This window comes from Neolamprologus multifasciatus, unplaced genomic scaffold, assembly GCF_963576455.1.
Source record: "Neolamprologus multifasciatus unplaced genomic scaffold, fNeoMul1.2 chr03_unloc_1, whole genome shotgun sequence".
Taxonomy (NCBI): Eukaryota; Metazoa; Chordata; class Actinopteri; order Cichliformes; family Cichlidae; genus Neolamprologus; species Neolamprologus multifasciatus.
Genome location: NW_028181971.1, coordinates 1,683,980 through 1,700,957, shown reverse-complemented (window position 1 = coordinate 1,700,957; position 16,978 = coordinate 1,683,980). Strand labels below are relative to the sequence as shown.

General features: G+C 43.5%; 1 protein-coding gene across 8 annotated transcripts in view; it reads right to left on the bottom strand.

The window, feature by feature from the left end:
• The window catches only part of LOC146490545 (NACHT, LRR and PYD domains-containing protein 3-like), a 218,844-nt gene that overhangs the window by 21,164 nt on the left and 180,702 nt on the right, over positions 1–16,978 (bottom strand). For 2 of the 8 annotated variants that reach the window (XM_085153079.1, XM_085153078.1), the window contains 3 exons: positions 3,037–3,168; positions 2,851–2,952; positions 1,438–1,516 (listed from right to left, as the gene is read on the bottom strand). In XM_085153079.1, coding sequence (XP_085009205.1) covers positions 1,438–1,516; positions 2,851–2,952; positions 3,037–3,125 — 270 coding nt within the window. In that variant the 5' untranslated portion in view covers positions 3,126–3,168. Of the gene's footprint in view, positions 1–1,437; positions 1,517–2,850; positions 2,959–3,036; positions 3,169–5,313; positions 5,414–14,217; positions 14,378–16,978 lie in introns of those variants that run through there. The other 6 variants (XM_085153074.1, XM_085153073.1, XM_085153076.1 and 3 more) reach the window with 5 other exon arrangements.

Below are 16,978 nucleotides of genomic sequence, written 5' to 3'. Positions count from 1 at the left end.
CTCCCTGAGCGTCCCTTGGACCACTGTGAGCAACAGCAGACGTGTGCACTGTGGTCACGCCAGCATCGAATCCATCCAAGTTACATGTTTATTAAAATAATCAAATTACAGCATTTATGTTAGACTACTTTTAATTAACTGCTTTAGCCCACTTACAATGACAATTAAAAACAATCTTCTTGACCTGTAGTATGTTAACACTATTGGAAATAAAAATAACTTGAAACACAACTTTATTTATTTATTTAATTTATTATTAAGCTCTGACTTGTATTATGAGTCTGTGGTCTGGGAGAGAGTCTGTAACTCTGGATGCAAAATACAGTAAATAATGACCAGTGCTGGGCAATTAATTATATAGTTACTTCTTCAAAAAGGTAAAACAAAGTAAATGGCCTGCATTTGTATAGCGCTTTACTCAGTCCCCAAGGACCCCAAAGCGCTTTACACTACATTCAGTCATTCACACATTCACACACTGGTGATGGCAGCTACATTGTAGCCACAGCTGCACTGGGGCTACAAAGTGACAAAGTGACAGAGGCGAGGCTGGCGGACACTGGCACCACCCTCTGACCACCACCAGTAGGCAAACATGGGGTTAGTATCTTGCCCAAGGATATTTGGCATGCAGCGAGGAGGCAGCCTGGGATCGAACCACCGACCTTCTGCTTAGTGGCTGACCTGCTCTGCTCTGCACCTGAGCTACAGCCACCCCAGTTTTTTGCAGCCGTGGATTTGAGTCGCCTCATTGTTCTGACGCACACAACAAAACTATTGACACTACACACTAACTAACACGGGCGATCGTGGCTCAAGAGTTGGGAGTTCGTCTTGTAATCGGAAGGTTGCCGGTTCGAGCCCCGGCTTGGACAGTCTCGGTCGTTGTGTCCTTGGGCAATACTTCACCCTGTCTACTGGTGGTGGTCAGAGGGCCCGGTGGCGCCAGTGTCCGGCAGCCTTGCCTCTGTCAGCGCGCCCCAGGGCGGCTGTGGCTACAATGTAGCTGCCATCACCAGTGTGTGAATGTGTGGATGACTGGATATGTAAAGCACACACAAAGCGCTATATAAATACAGGCCATTTACTACACAAGATTTGCGCTAAACGTGGCAAATCTCTCACATCTCAAACACGCCATCACTCCTAAAACTTCCCCCTCCCTATACAACTAAATGCCATGTTGCCACCATATGATGTACCATGGTCGACATGGTACATTTTGCAGATTTTCTGTGCACAGAGACGTGCCAGCAGTGCACAATTGCACACGTGCAGCTTAGAGGGAACATTGCCTGTGATCACATTTGCACCGTCTGATTTCAAAGTTTGTTTCTTTTGGACATTTAGTCCACAGAGTCCTTGGTGTTCTGAAAGGGACCTATAAATAAATGTATTATTAATAATAATAAAAGTAGTTGTTGTACATGTACAGACCATAAATATGGAGTCCAGCTGTGTTTGATGCTGCTGGGCAGACTGACCACTGGGAACCTCTGAGCTCTGCTGCTCCACTCTGTGGAGGAACCATGGACACACACACACACACACACACACACACACACACACACACACACACACACACACACACACACACACACACACACACACACACACACACACACACACACACACACACTTTGATGATTGAAATGTGAATTTAGCCTCTAAAAGCTGTGTTCAGTCACTTTTGCTGCTTCCCTTGTTGCATCTGTATTTGTAGTTTCTCTGTCAGAGATCAAAATGATCAATAATACAAATGATCCTCCAGAGTCCTTCCACTGTTATCCTGATCACTGACACTTCTTTGTTGTGTTTTAAACTCTGTAAAAACACAAAGATCATAATTCCCTGAATGACTTCAGTGTTTTTCTAACTGAACTTTGTTTCAAAGGCAGTTTCTCAGTAAATGTACTTGTGTGTACTTGTGAAACGTCATCATTCACAGATCAAGTACGTTTCAACTCAAAGTACGTATAAAGCCAAGTGTGTAAGTTCATCTCTGAATGTTTGTGATTCCTACGTTAAGTTTAACAACGATATATGAAGCTGGGACGTCTGTGCGCTGCTGAGTCTGTTTGTTTGTTCATTCCAACCATCAAACTGTTCACCTGCAGCACAGTTTGTTTGTTTTTCAAAGTAAAACTGTGAAACACTTTTTTCATACTTGTTTTTTTCATACAACAGCTCACACTGACATCATCCTGATAAAAGATGAGTGCAGGAAAACCGTGTTTGCATTTATTTGCACTGCTTTCCATGTGTGAATGAGGCGAGTATCAAAGTGCTCAGAGGAGAAAAGCTCCATATAAGAACCATTACTCCCAGTATTATTCCAAACTGGTCCAGCCTATAAAGATGAACTCTGTGTGAACAGCTGACCTGTGTCATGTGACCAAGAACACAAACGTGATCTACTGTCAGATCAGGACATGTCACAGTTACTGTGTTACTGTTTAACAGCACACTGCAACATTCACACGTTCATCTAACAAACTGGATCATTAACAGCTGCATTTTCACACGTTTCACTTTGATTCTCTACAGATTCAGCAGACAGAAAGAAGTTGATGAGGAAACAACAGTTCAGTTCATTTCTGTCCTGGTTGATGAAGATGGCAGCACTGCTGAGGAGCAGGAAGTGGGGATCAGACTGAGTGAAGAGTTTCAGGACAGAGAGTTTGAGAACATCTCCTCTTCCTAAAAATAATCTCTGAGTATCTGCTGTGTTTGTGGAAACACTCCAACACACAGCGCTGCACATATGAACATGTGTGTGAAACAGAGCTGACATTAAACATGATGGAGGATTTATTCACAAACACACAACAACATTTACACACACATTACCTCTCTGCAGGACGACACACGCCTGATTTAAAGTCAATGATAGCTTCTTTAGACCGGTCACTCTGTAAGGACACAGAGCTGGGTGGAGGTCCAGGCTGGTTCCTGTGAATAATGATGGAGCAGTGATGTGAGTGCTGAGCTGTGACATGGAGAAGAGTCATGGACAGTTAGAGATGGTCATCTCACCTCTGAGCTTTGGTCTGGCTCTCATGTTCCCCACACAGAGTGCTTTTAGAGGGAGGGACTCCCTCCTCTCTGTCCTCACACTGATCCATGCTGCTCAATTCACATCAGCTCACACACACTTTCTACCTTCACCTGCAGAGGAAACACAAATCATTCATGTGCACATCAGCTGAAATCCTCCTTTCCATCATGTGTGCTGTCCAAATATCAGCTGCTTCTTTCCTGCTTCATCTCAGTGTCAGCTGAATGCAGTCAGACAGCAGTGTGAGGCAGAGGAAGCTGCCATCAGCTGCTCTACTATCAGTCCACTAGATGGAGCCTGAAGCACACACGATGCATTCACTGACACACACTGATTCACTGTGACTGGAAGCTTCAGTTAGTGATGGTGAGATGAAGCCTCATGATGAACTGAAGCTTCCACCCAATTGGTCGACTCATGGTTCGAAGCATTGAGATGATTCATTTGCTCTACTGCGCCATCAAGTGGACAGTTCAAGTGAAGGCTCTGTGATTATAATGATGTGTAAACCTCTAAACTGAATAAATAAATTGTTTTCTTGGTTATTTATCCTGAATATTGTCTCAGTATGTGTGATACAAAAGAGAAAGTGGAAACTATCAGGACAGAGTTTTGGTATGATTGTGTAACTGTTAGCCTCAGACAGTCAGTCAATAGTATAATTCAGATCATAGATTAGTACATTTGCATATTTTTATAACTATAAAAAGAAAGCTGACACTTTCGAGACTTTATCTAATGTGTAAGCATCACAGCAGATGCCTTAGATTAGAATCAGTGAGCTGTCGGCTTTCAGCCCCGACCGTGTCCGTGCTGTCTGGTGAGAAAGGCGATTGATTCTGATGTGTCCGCGCTTTGTGTTTACGTCTTTGTGCAGAATCGGTGTACCTGCTCTCATTTACTGTTTTAGCTGTTTGGTGGTGGTTGAAATGTAGTAATATTTATATTAAAAATCGATTCAGGATTTTAATGAATCGATATCACGTTATCCAAGCTAGAATTGATTTTAATCGATAATCAAAACCCGCTAGTACCTGTGTCATCATGCTTATGTACATCTGGATAATGACACAAACTAGTATTTGGCGCTTCACTTTTTAATAAACTAAAAGACAGAAATCAGATTATAGGATCTGTAGTGTTGTTTATTTATATTATGGTGCTTATCATTTGTGATATTTATTACTGTGTGCATACTTTATTAGGAGAGATAAAATAAAATAAAAAATCTCTTCCTTCCTGGTTCCATCGAAGAAGAAATGCTCAAGTAACTATGTAACACGTACGTAATCCAATTCCACAACACAGTGTGATGGAAATCAGCTGTGTTTTTCTGCCCATTTTATTTCGAATCTGGCGCGAACCGGTGAACCAGTCCCTGAATCAGTCACGTGGTACGGACTGCCCGCGAGGCCTCGAACGTCACTGCATACGTAATCAAAGCAAGCCTCGATACGTGCTTCCCAGAAACGCCCCGAGATTACCCGACACACGATTTGAGCTTCGACACACAGGACACATCACTAGCTTCAGTCAGTTCAACACGTGAACAACATTTTAAACATTTCAGTTAATCAATGATTCAAAGAGGATCAGCAGAGTTAAAGCTTCACACTAATTATTCCTGCTGAGTTTGCAGAGAACTGCACACACACTGATTTACTGCTAATGAGAAGCTTCTTCCATCCAGTAATTCATCATCCATCAGCTCTGCTGCTGCTCTCAGTCCTGGATTCTGATCACAAACTAAAAGCAGCTTTTTAACTCGTGTCTGTGAGAGCTCTTAGTGTTAGCTTAGTGTTAGCTTAGCGTTAGCTTAGTGTTAGCATGCTGTGTGGCTAGCTTAGCGTCAGAGCTCTGCAGGTGTCTCTTGTGTAAATATTAATCACAGTGACAGTAAAGGAGGTAAAGGGCTGTGACGTCATCACGTACGCTGCGTCCTCTGTGCTCTGAGTGAACTCACAAAGCACAAACTACAAGTACACAAACACGAACGTAGCTCAGAGTGGCGGACACACTCGGCCTCGTTGGTCCAGCTGTGAGTCCGTTACCGTGAACTATGGAGCGGCAGATTTGTGCTGAACTAAGCTGCACACAGCTGATGTTAGCCAGGAAAACATTACACACTGACTTTAATGGAGAGACCAGAAATACAAACACACACAGTTTGTTGTGTGAAGAAATCAAACATGAGCTGAACCAACAGTAAAGTTCCTAAAGACAAACTGTTAAAGGAGGAAACAAAGCAAACTTACAGTTTCTTCACACACCAACAACAAACTCCACTCCACGAAGTTCAGGAAGTGAAAGTAAACTTTGAGCAGGAAGCAGTGTTGCCAACTCCTCAGTAGGGAAAATCGCTATTGGTTGTCCTAAAAGTCGCTAGAAGTCGCTAAATGACGTCATCACCTAATTTGCATAATTGGTCATGCTAATGTAATTGTAATCTATGTTGTTGGAGAGAGAAATAACATCGTGGAAGAGACATAAAGTGAGTAAAAAACATCCTAAATGCATTTAGAATTTATTTAGAACTACAAATTAAATTTATTTTAGCAATTATTGTTTTTTTAATGTCACAATTCCAACCCTGCTCCTTTACCCGGGCTTGGACCGGCAAAAGTGACCTGAAATAGGCACTCTGGTGGAGTTACTTTGTGTGTGTGTGTTTATAAGTAGTTTTAAAGCTTGTTGTTATGTATGAACCAAGAGTTATTGTGTGCTATGCAAGCCATTGCCAGTAGGGGGCACCACGCCCAGTTATGTGTGTGTGTTACTTCTGTGTTTTCCAATAAAGAAGAAGTCAACTTGTAAACAGCGATTGTGTGTGCAGCGTGACTCGTATAAGCTCTAATAGTGTACTGACACCACAGTGGGAATATAACATAAATTGGCGACGAGTTGTGACGTCTGGAAGACTTGGCCGTCTACTGAGCGTGAACTGACTGCGTGGCTGAGTCTGGACGAAAAACGGACGATCGCGTGGTGAATTAGCATCGGAGCTAGCTGCTAGCTGCTTTTTCTCCGACGAGTCAGAAACGACAGCGTTGACTGTGGACAGCGGATACATCATGGCTGGAATGATTGGGCAGATGGACCCCTTTGATGATGCTGGTGAGCAATGGGCGACGTATATTGAACGTTTTGAGCATTACATCCTTGCTAATGACATTCAGCCTGAGAAACGGGTCCCGGTGCTGCTGAGTGTGATGGGTCCCAAAACGTACGGTCTGCTGCGTAATCTAGTGGCTCCAAGCAAGCCTGGGACAATGCAGTATGACAATATTGTGGGTGTTTTGCAAGCTCATTTTGCTCCCAAACCGCTGGTAATAGCTGAAAGGTTCCGGTTCCACAAGAGGAATCAGGGGGAAGAAGAAACGGTCGCACAGTATGTGGCGGTGCTGAAAAGACTATCAGAACATTGCGAGTTTGGTGCGTATCTGGAAGATGCTCTACGCGACAGATTTGTGTGTGGATTAAAGTGTGAAACGGTGCAGAAGCGTCTTTTGACTGAAAAGGATCTCACGTTTCGCAAAGCAGTTGATTATGCTGTGTCGGCAGAGACAGCAACACGTGAAGTGCAGCAGTTGAGTGGTTCCCTTAAAGTGAATGCGGTGCTGTCACAAAAAGGTGATAAATGCCGCCGCTGCGGAAAAATTAATCATACTGATGATGACTGCTGGTACAAAGACCGTGACTGTCACCAGTGTGGAAGGAAGGGCCACACGAAACACATGTGTAAAGGTAGAGCCAGAAGCAGCCAACATTGGAACAGGAAAGAGAAAGAGGGGAAACCTGAGCCGAAAGGCAATGCAGTTAAAAACAGAGCAAAGGACAAAAAGAGGAGAATTCATCATGTTGCTGCAGAGGAGAACGAAAGTGAAGGAACCAGACCCGACACTGATAGTGAGTTGGAGCTGTATTCTTTGTCTCAAAAAGAGAAATATTCACGTATCTCCCTAATGCCTGTAGTTAACGGGAAGAAAATGGAGATGGAGCTGGATACAGGGGCTGCTGTGTCTTTGATCCCATGGGAACAGTACAAAAGTATGCTGAGTCAGTTGCCGCTGCAACCCACTGACATCATGTTGAAAACATACACTGGGGAGCCACTGGCACCAGAAGGGGTCATCAAGGTGCAAGTTGAACTGAATAAGCAGCGTGCAACTCTACCCCTGTATGTGGTAAAGGTGGATGCTCCACCACTGTTTGGTAGGGAGTGGCTGAGAGTGATCAAACTGAACTGGAAAGACTTAAAGATGGTCCATGCCAGAGAGCAAAGCGGAAATGACAATCTGGAGGCTGTGTTAAAGAAACACTCAGCCGTTTTCTCTAAGGAGCTGGGCACAATGAAAGGAATTAAAGCCAGATTGACTCTTAGGCCTGATAGTGTCCCCAAATTCTGTCCACCACGTAACGTGCCTTATGCTCTCCGCCCTCGGGTGGAGGCAGAACTGAAACGCCTGACTGAGCTTGGGGTGATCACACCAGTGGAGCATAGTGATTGGGCTACGCCCGTGGTCCCTGTCAACAAGAAGGATGGCTCAGTGAGGCTCTGTGGTGATTTCAAGGTTACTATTAATTCGCAGCTCTGTGTGGATAGGTACCCACTTCCACGCATTGAAGACCTGTTTGCTTCTCTAGCAGGAGGTCAGCATTTCAGTAAGCTAGACTTAGCAAATGCCTACCTACAGATGGAGGTAGATGAGGAGTCTAAGAAGCTACTGACTATTTCAACTCAAAAAGGGCTGTTTCGTTTCAATCGCTTGCCTTTTGGAGTGGCGTCTTCACCTGCATTGTTTCAGAAGGCCATGGATCAAGTGCTTCTCGGCCTACCATACACCCATTGTTATCTGGATGACATCCTCGTCAGTGGTCCAGATAAACAGACACACCTGAGAACCCTTAAGGCAGTTATGGGCAGGCTGGAGGACTATGGCCTGCGTCTCAAACAGGAGAAGTGCCAGTTTTTCCAAGAATCAGTGGAATACCTGGGCCACATAATTGATGCGGCAGGGTTACACAAATCACCAGAAAAGGTGCGTGCCGTTATGGAAGCTCCAGCACCAGCTGATGTCAGCCAGTTACGTTCTTTTCTGGGAATGCTCAACTATTATGGACGTTTCATACCTGATTTAGCTACGGTCCTGAAGCCGCTGAATGAACTACTCAGTAAAGAGAAGAAATGGCAGTGGACATCAGCCTGTGAGTCAGCTTTCCAAAAAGCTAAAGAACGTCTGGCCTCACCAAAAATACTCACCCACTACAATCCTGAACTGCCTCTCCGTTTGGCATGTGACGCTTCACCATATGGAGTTGGAGCCGTGCTCTCACATGTCATGCCTGAGGGCCAAGAACGGCCAATTGCTTATGCTTCACGAACCCTCAGCAAAGCAGAACGAAACTATGCTCAGATCGAGAGGGAGGCTTTGGCAATTGTTTTTGGAGTGCGCAAGTTTCACCAGTATCTCCATGGCAACAAGTTCACCTTGCTCACTGATCATCGCCCACTGACCTCTATTCTGAGTCCAGTAAAAGGTACACCATCTATGGCAGCTGCGCGAATGCAGCGTTGGGCGCTCCTTCTGTCAGCACATAATTACACCTTACTGTATCGGAAGGGGGCACATCACGCCAATGCTGACGGTCTGTCACGTTTACCTCTGCCCCTCGCACAGAAAGAGAAACAGGGAGCGGTTGAAGTATTCTACGCATCTCAACTGGACACATTACCAGTCAGTGTCGCCGAGATCAGACGTGACACTTTGTCTGATGTCACTTTGTCTCGGGTCCTAGAAATGGTAACAACTGGACGTTTTCCAGCAACAAAGGACACAGATCAAGAGCTGTCACCCTATCTGAGGCGCAGACATGAACTCACGATACAGCAGGGATGCCTCATGTGGGGCGTGAGGGTGGTTGTGCCACCTAAGCTGCGCTCTCATGTCCTGAAAGAGCTCCACACTGCACATCCAGGGATGGTGAGGATGAAGAGCTTAGCTCGCAGCTATGTTTGGTGGCCTGGCATTGATTCTCAAATTGAGCTTCAAGCTAAAGCCTGCCACTCTTGTCAGCGTGTGCAAAAAGAGCCTGAGTTAGCACCTCTGCACCCCTGGCTGTGGCCTTCCTGTCCGTGGGAACGGATCCATGTGGATTTTGCGGGTCCATTTGAAAGTCACATGTACCTGGTGGTGGTAGATGCACATTCCAAGTGGCCTGAAGTGCATATTATGGATAGCACCACAGCTGGTAAAACCATACAAGTGCTGCGGGGTCTCTTTAGTCGCCATGGCATTCCCCATGTCCTGGTGAGTGATAACGGACCGCAGTTCTGTTCTGAGGAATTCAGGGTGTTCCTGAAAGCCAATGGAGTTAAACACATCCGCTCCGCGCCGTACCATCCTGCCACTAATGGTTTGGCTGAGCGTTTTGTGCAGACATTCAAGCATGCACTGAAAGCTTCCAGGAGTACAGCACCTGTGCAACAACGCCTTGACACGTTCCTCTTGACATATCGCAACACTCCCCATGCAACAACTAGAGAAACGCCAGCTATATTGTTCATTGGACGCAAGCTACGCTCTCGACTGGATTTTTTGAAGCCCAGTGTGGCTGGAGCAGTGCGTCGGTCACAAGATGCTCAACAACGATGCCGACAGCAACACTCCAGGGACAGAAGGTTCACTGTTGGCGAGCCTGTCCTGGTGCGTGATTATAGGAAGGGAGAGGACAAGTGGATGCACGGTGTCGTACTGGAGAAGACTGGGCCAGTGTCATACAAGGTGAATGTGGGAGCCCAAGGAGTGTGGAAACGTCATGTGGATCAAATGCTGACACGGCCGGAGTCAGTATCTCAGCAGGTCACAGTGGATCCTCCGACAAGTTCTCAGATGTCACCAGCCCAGAGTGGTAGTGACGCCCTGCGTCACCCTTGTACATCTCTGCAGGAAGAGACTGTTGAACAAGTGCTGGGGACCACTTTACCTCCAGAAACACCCCAGTCTCTTAAACCACCACCGTCTGACTGTACACAGGTTACAGAGTCTGTAAGACGTTACCCAGTGAGAGTCACTAAGCCACCCGCTCGTTATCATGATGGGTGAGCGTACTAAGTAGTTCTGTGAGAGTGTTGGGTTCAGCAACATTATTCTCAACTAAAAAGAAATTCATACAGAAGGCAACATTAGTTCCAGTTTTCATGAATGTTGTAATAAAAAAAAAAGGGGGTACTACTTTGGTTATGGGAAATGTTTCTGCGGGTGGTGCCACGGTCGCATAGCTTAGTGGGGAGGAGATGTTATGTATGAACCAAGAGTTATTGTGTGCTATGCAAGCCATTGCCAGTAGGGGGCACCACGCCCAGTTATGTGTGTGTGTTACTTCTGTGTTTTCCAATAAAGAAGAAGTCAACTTGTAAACAGCGATTGTGTGTGCAGCGTGACTCGTATAAGCTCTAATAGTGTACTGACACCACAGTGGGAATATAACACTTGTGATCCACAAAACAGCATAAGAGTAAAAGAGTAAAAGAAGAACTGACTGCGTTACAGCACCCGCTGCTTGTTGAGAGTAAAAGCGATATACGCTTTCACGTCTTTTTTTAGCGGCTTTTTTTTTTTTTTTAGAAAAAAAGTCGCTAGGGGGTCTGAAAACTCGCTAAATATAGCGACAAAGTCGCTAAGTTGGCAACACTGGCAGGAAGGAAACACCCAAAGAGACGTTTGAGGGCAATCTGGAGCATTGGACACTGTGTGCTGCGTTCACGTGCACCTCGGAAAACCCAAACCTCTGGCAGGCTGTGATTTATTTCTGCTGTTTCTCCTCTTTGAAACACAAACATCTGTCATCACTTTGTTCTTCCTGCAGCGTTTAAATATTTCAACACTGAACTGATGTTTGTTCAAAGCTCATTTCAACCTGTTGAAGTCATGAATGAAAGTGCAGACTGAGAGTGGATCACATGATGTTTAAGGTGTGTCATGTGACATGTTCAGTATTGTCACACATGTCTAGATTGTCCCTGATATCATAACTGCTCAAACACTGATGATTATATTTGAAGAATTATTACTGATGGCAGCAAAGTTTGAATGGAGCTCTCTGTCTGTGCTGATTTGTCGCCCTCTGGAGGTCAAAGCACAAACTGCATGATGTCACTGTAACCACCACAGTGACAGGAAGTGTTTTTATGACTGAAACACTGAAATGATGCTAACGGCTGTCGTTAGGCTCACTGACAGCAGTGCTGATGTGTTCATGTCAAACACTGGCTCAGGTCAGACTCCTTCATCCTTCTCCAACGTGAGGCCGCCCTCAGACCCACAGGAGCTCTGACCTTTGACCTCCTGACACTAACCATTTTAGTCTTGTTGCATCTTTAAATGCAAATCCATCCAAACTGTATATTTTTAATTAATTAACAATAAAGCTCAACACTACACCAGCTTCTAGCTTTGATTGACACCAGTGTTGGGAAGGTTACTTTAAAAATGTATTCCACTACAGATTACAGAATACATGCCCCAAAATGTATTCTGTAACGTATTCCGTTACGTTACTCAATGAGAGTAACGTATTCTGAATACTTTGGATTACTTAATATATTATCATGCTGTTTACAACTACATGAATGTACTATTGCTGTGATTTATTACTGTTACTGAAGGTCCGCGGCTCCGAACCGTAGTAAAGGGACCTCTGGCTAATACGGTGGGTTCTGTGTCGACTCCTAGCCGAAAACTAGCTTTACTTTGTTGTCTGGGTCAACTTTGCTAGCAGAGACAGAGAGAGGCGTTGAAAGGCTGCTCCAACAGAACTTATTGTTTCAGAGGAAAACACGAACACGGTGTACAGTCGAGTCTTAATAGCTTACTTACAGCTGGGCTCGTCAGGCTCTCTTCTTGGCTGCAGTGGTTATTATTATATTTACATGCTTCCAGCTCCCGTTTCTGCTCGATGACAGCTCGTACTTTTCCTTTTTCTCCCTCCCTCGCTCACAGACACATAACGTGTATGGCAGTCCATTCTCCCTGCAGCACAGACTACACTGCCTATGATGCTACATTCTTTAGCGCTATACCTGTAGCATTCTGCCTGTTAGCTTAGCACAACAACAACAACAGGCGCTCTCTCACCCAGGAAACACGCAGAGAGAGAGAGAGCGTCACCCTGTAACCATGGCAACCGTAACGCTGCCGCCTGGAACAACAGAACGTAGCTGTCAAACAAACCCAAACAGTCCTGACCCGCCACAATATGAAACAGGGAAGTACCGCCGTGTAATCCATTTATTTCAACAAAGTAACTGTATTCTAAATACCACCTTTTTAAACGGTAACTGTAACGGAATACAGTTACTCATATTTTGTATTTTAAATACGTAACGGCGGTACATGTATTCCGTTACTCCCCAACACTGATTGACACAAAACTTAAAAATCAGCCTAATTCTGAGGACTCACTGCATGACACTCACGTCTTTGTCATTGTTGATTCTTAGCTCACAAACAGTTCTTATAAGGACTAACTAGTGCTGACAGTTTAGCTCTTCATAAAGTTACAGGAGGATAAAATAAACATGAGATCGTTGAAATAATCCTGTCTGATAACACGTGAGAACAATAAACGCTGTAACACAAACTGAACAGTAACGACACTCATCTCTCACGTCTGCACTAAACTAAAACGTCACGACTTCCACATCTAGTTGGTTTTAATGGAGGCGGAGTCTCCCTGCCCAGTGCGCGCTCAGGATAATTAACTTGTCACAACACAGGAAGTGAGCGCATGTAAATCAGAAAGTGTCAGGTTGCCTAGCAACCATGACACTAGGTCTTGAAACGCACTGAGGGAAATAAAGTGAAAGATCTTCGTTCTAACTGACAGGTTTCACTGACACTCAGAGACCTGCAACAACATGAAAACATCACTGTAACACTCAAAACTGCAATCATATGAAATCATAAGTGAAGGACTGTGATGATGTTGTGTTATGGAGTGTCTGCTGAGTCCAACCTCTAAGAATTACCAGTCTGGACTTTAATGATGGAACAAAATTCAGACATCAAAGTTTCTCACATTACAAAATCAGATGAACAGACATGAAGGGATATTTGTGGTTTTATGCGCAGAGTCAGAGTCAGAGGTGTTCCTCATGATGTTTGGTGATGGAAACAGTCTCATCGACGTTTCCATCACCAAACTAGAGAAACTAGTAGCTGCATGCAGCAGAGTTTAGCACAGCTGATCTCTGTGATGCATCAACAGGAACAACATGTTGTTAAACAGGACTGTACAAAGACTCAGAGTCTGACTCACACCTGAACAATGAGGCTGTGCAGCATCGTCCTGTCACACCTGCCCTGCAGCTGAACCACTCGTATCAGTTTGAGTTTCTGTCTCCACCCATAGGAATGCATTGATGCACACTTCCTCATGTCTGACAGTGTCACAGTGTGTGTGTGTGCCAACATTAACCAGCTTATCATCCTTCATGAATAACTCAGACTGACAGAGTAATGAACAGAGCACAGAGTGAAGCCTCTGCTCTGATCCATCAAGCAGGATTCACATAGTAACATGTTTTTCCTTTCAACACTTCATTGTGTTTCACTTGAAACAGATTAAAAAGTGTTCGATTGTGCGCTTCACACAGTCCTGAGTCACAGAGGTTTAAATGTGTTTGATTCTGAGAGGCTTTACTCCTGCACTAACATCAAGTATATGTAGGATTTAAACCGCAGTGAAAACATCCTTAAATATTGATGGTGTGTGTGAGAGTCTGTATTTACTTCTGATTATCTCTGTTTGCAGTGACCCTGAACTGAGCTGGAGCAGCTTCATGTTGTTTTGACGTCACTCAGTAAAACCTGAATGTCGGCTTCTGAAGAACAAACTGGTTTCATCTGTTTCCAGTTAAAGGGACGATCATTGTTCCACCAGTGATGTTGGATCCAAAGTTTCATTCAGATCATTTTAAACTGTTTATCAAAGACAAATGTTTGAGTGCAGAGTTACTGACTGATAACCAGAGTGGATTCAGCCAATCATCAAATCATCTCATTTGTTTTATTTTATGTAAATACAAACGTCTCACTTCCTGATCTGCTCATAAAGTTCCTAAAGACAAACTGTTAAAGGAGGAAACAAAGCAAACTTACAGCTTCTTCACACACCAACAACAAGCTCCACAGCTGCACACTAAACACGGACACACAGGTGATTCCTGGAAGGAGGCGGGGCTTCACCTGAAGCAGGACAGGTGGAGACTTGATAAGAATTTTCCCCTTACAGGGAGGAGGCTGATCTTCAGATGAGTTTCTGTTAAATGTGACGAAACAAAGTTAAAAGTGGACTCAGTCTTGTCTGATTTCACTCTGTTTTTCACTGAGCAGGTTGAAGTTTTATTAATGAAAATCAGCAGAGCTTGGTACTGATGGAAGAACCTCCTCTAATCGCTGTCATTCAGAGTGATCCAACCTGTTTGTGAATGCAGCTCACAGACTCTCTACATTTCCACACGACTTCACAGACTGATGGTGTTTTTCCTTCAAACAAACTTTACTGAGAACACTCAGTGACACTCATGGACGCTCCAACAGAGTGAAGATGGTGATCAGGATGAAGAAAACTTTAGAGAGCTCTCAGAGCTGCTGAGCTACTCACAGTGGAGACTCAAAGTCAGGACTTTAACCTTTTTAAGCATCTGTATTAAAGCAGATGTGCAGATCTAATATTAAAGAGTGCTGTCATATACAGGCTCACCTCCAGGAATAAACATGCACACACATAAACTTGTGTTCATGCAGACATTAAATAGGAACATACAAAATGATTTGATCAACACTTACAGTTCAGATCAGGCAGAGTGGAGCTGTTTATAAAGACCAGTCAAATCTAAGATAAGATCATGAGAGGTGGAAACAAAATCCCCAAATGACTTGTTTGTATTTTAATGTCACAATAACTCGTGTGTTGCTCACCTAAAGTATAGAAAATGAAAAAGTCCATTGAGTTTAATGTCATCAAATGAATGTTGCAGTTCATTTTCACTGCAGTGAGATAAAAAGGTTTAGTATCTACGTGTTAGCTGATGTTTGTTTGCTTACAGCTGTTCGTTTTTTTAATGTTTGTCAACATCTACAAAGATTTTAGTTTTATATTATAATCATGTAAAAACTATTCTCACCGAGAAAAAGCAAAGATTGAATGTCACAGCTCAAAGTCTGACTTTTCCTACTAAAATAAAACGTGTGAGTGACGTGTCAGTAGAATTGAGCCAACTGGTGGTCTTCATTTTCAGTCCTGATGAGCTCAAATGTTTAAGATCATCAGTTTAAAAAAGCATAAGGCCGTGGATCCTTAAGGTTTTTATGGTTTGAGTTTACAGTGAGAGGTGTTTATAATGATGTTGGCTGTTTTCCAGTTGAACAATCTTCCAGGGAAGTTTAAACTAGAAAAACGAGTCACTGCCTGCAGCAGAGTTTCAGTTGGCAGCATTCCTGATCTTTGTGGAGCAGCAACAACATGTTGTTAACAGAGCTGTATAAAGACTGACTCACCTCACCAGGCTCTCTTTCATTCACATCATACACAACATTTACTTCATTACAAGCTGTGTTGGTCAAGTTACTTGAAATAAGTACTCAGTTACTAATTACTGATTACTTCTCCAAGGAAGTAATCCCATGTCTTTACTGATTACTTATTTTCAAAAGTAATTGGTTACTTTACTCTTTAAAAAACATGACTTGAATACGTAATAAAGTAGAAAGTAGACGTTTCAGCCCGAGACTTTGATTTTTTCTGCATAATCCATCATATAGAAATGAATCAAATTAAAAAGCCTTTCTTTTAATTGTTTTATTCTTTTTAATCTTTTTATTTTATGCAGAAAGAAAAGAAGAAAAAGAACTTTGTGCTGAGAACAAGTGAAAAAGTTGAATTTGTAGCTGAAAAGGGGACAAGGAGCTGAAATGTTTACTGAAAAGAGCTGAAAAACAGAAAATTGTGCTGAAAAAAGGTGAAAAAGCTAAAAATTCTGATTAAAAACAGCAGAAGAGGCTGAGATTTGTGCTGATAAGAGGTGGTGAAAAGAGGCAGAACAACCTGGTTCTGCTCAATTTCAGTCCACCAATCGGAGGTACTGCTTCTGTCTGCTTCATCAGGCTGTGTACTTGTATGTATTTCTGCCATGGAGTGTTAACAAGAATCTGAGGTCCATATTAGAAAAGCTGCTAAAATCATAAAACTGCAGAATTGTAATAAATGATCAATATGAATTACTGGTCTGTGATAGTGTATTAATTTGTAGGGAAAAAAACATGTTGAACAAGGTGGAATTGAACCCAGGGAGCACATGTGGATACGCTAGCATCCATTCACAGGCTAACACAGCTAAGAAATCATTAGCAGCTCCTACAAGCACATTTCCAACAAAACATCGTATCCTGACTGGTTTGATAACTCAGACACCGGACTGTGAACCACAATTCACTTTGCAAATAAACCAGATTCACCAGGATCTTCTTCACCGAATAAACTCTGTGGTTCAACACGTTACTGGACAGAAACTTTGACAACAGCTTTGTGCATCTACAAAACAAAATCAGTGCTCAAAACCTCGTTTCATGGAGCTAAATAAACACAGGCTCTATATACAGAGAAACTCACCCTGCTCCATGCAGACAGATGAGCATGAGCAGCACTACGGTGCATTCACGGGACATGGGGAAACTCACTGCTCTACAAAAAGTAACATTTCAAATAAAATACCATAGCAATAAAATAACCAGAGATTACAGTCTCCCTCTCTGAACAGCATGGTCAGTAAAGCTGATTGTGATTAATAGCTACACCACAGAGTGTCCAAAGAGTTGTTGCATTGTTAGCCTTGTTTAGGGAGGGCTGGGGTTTCTTTGG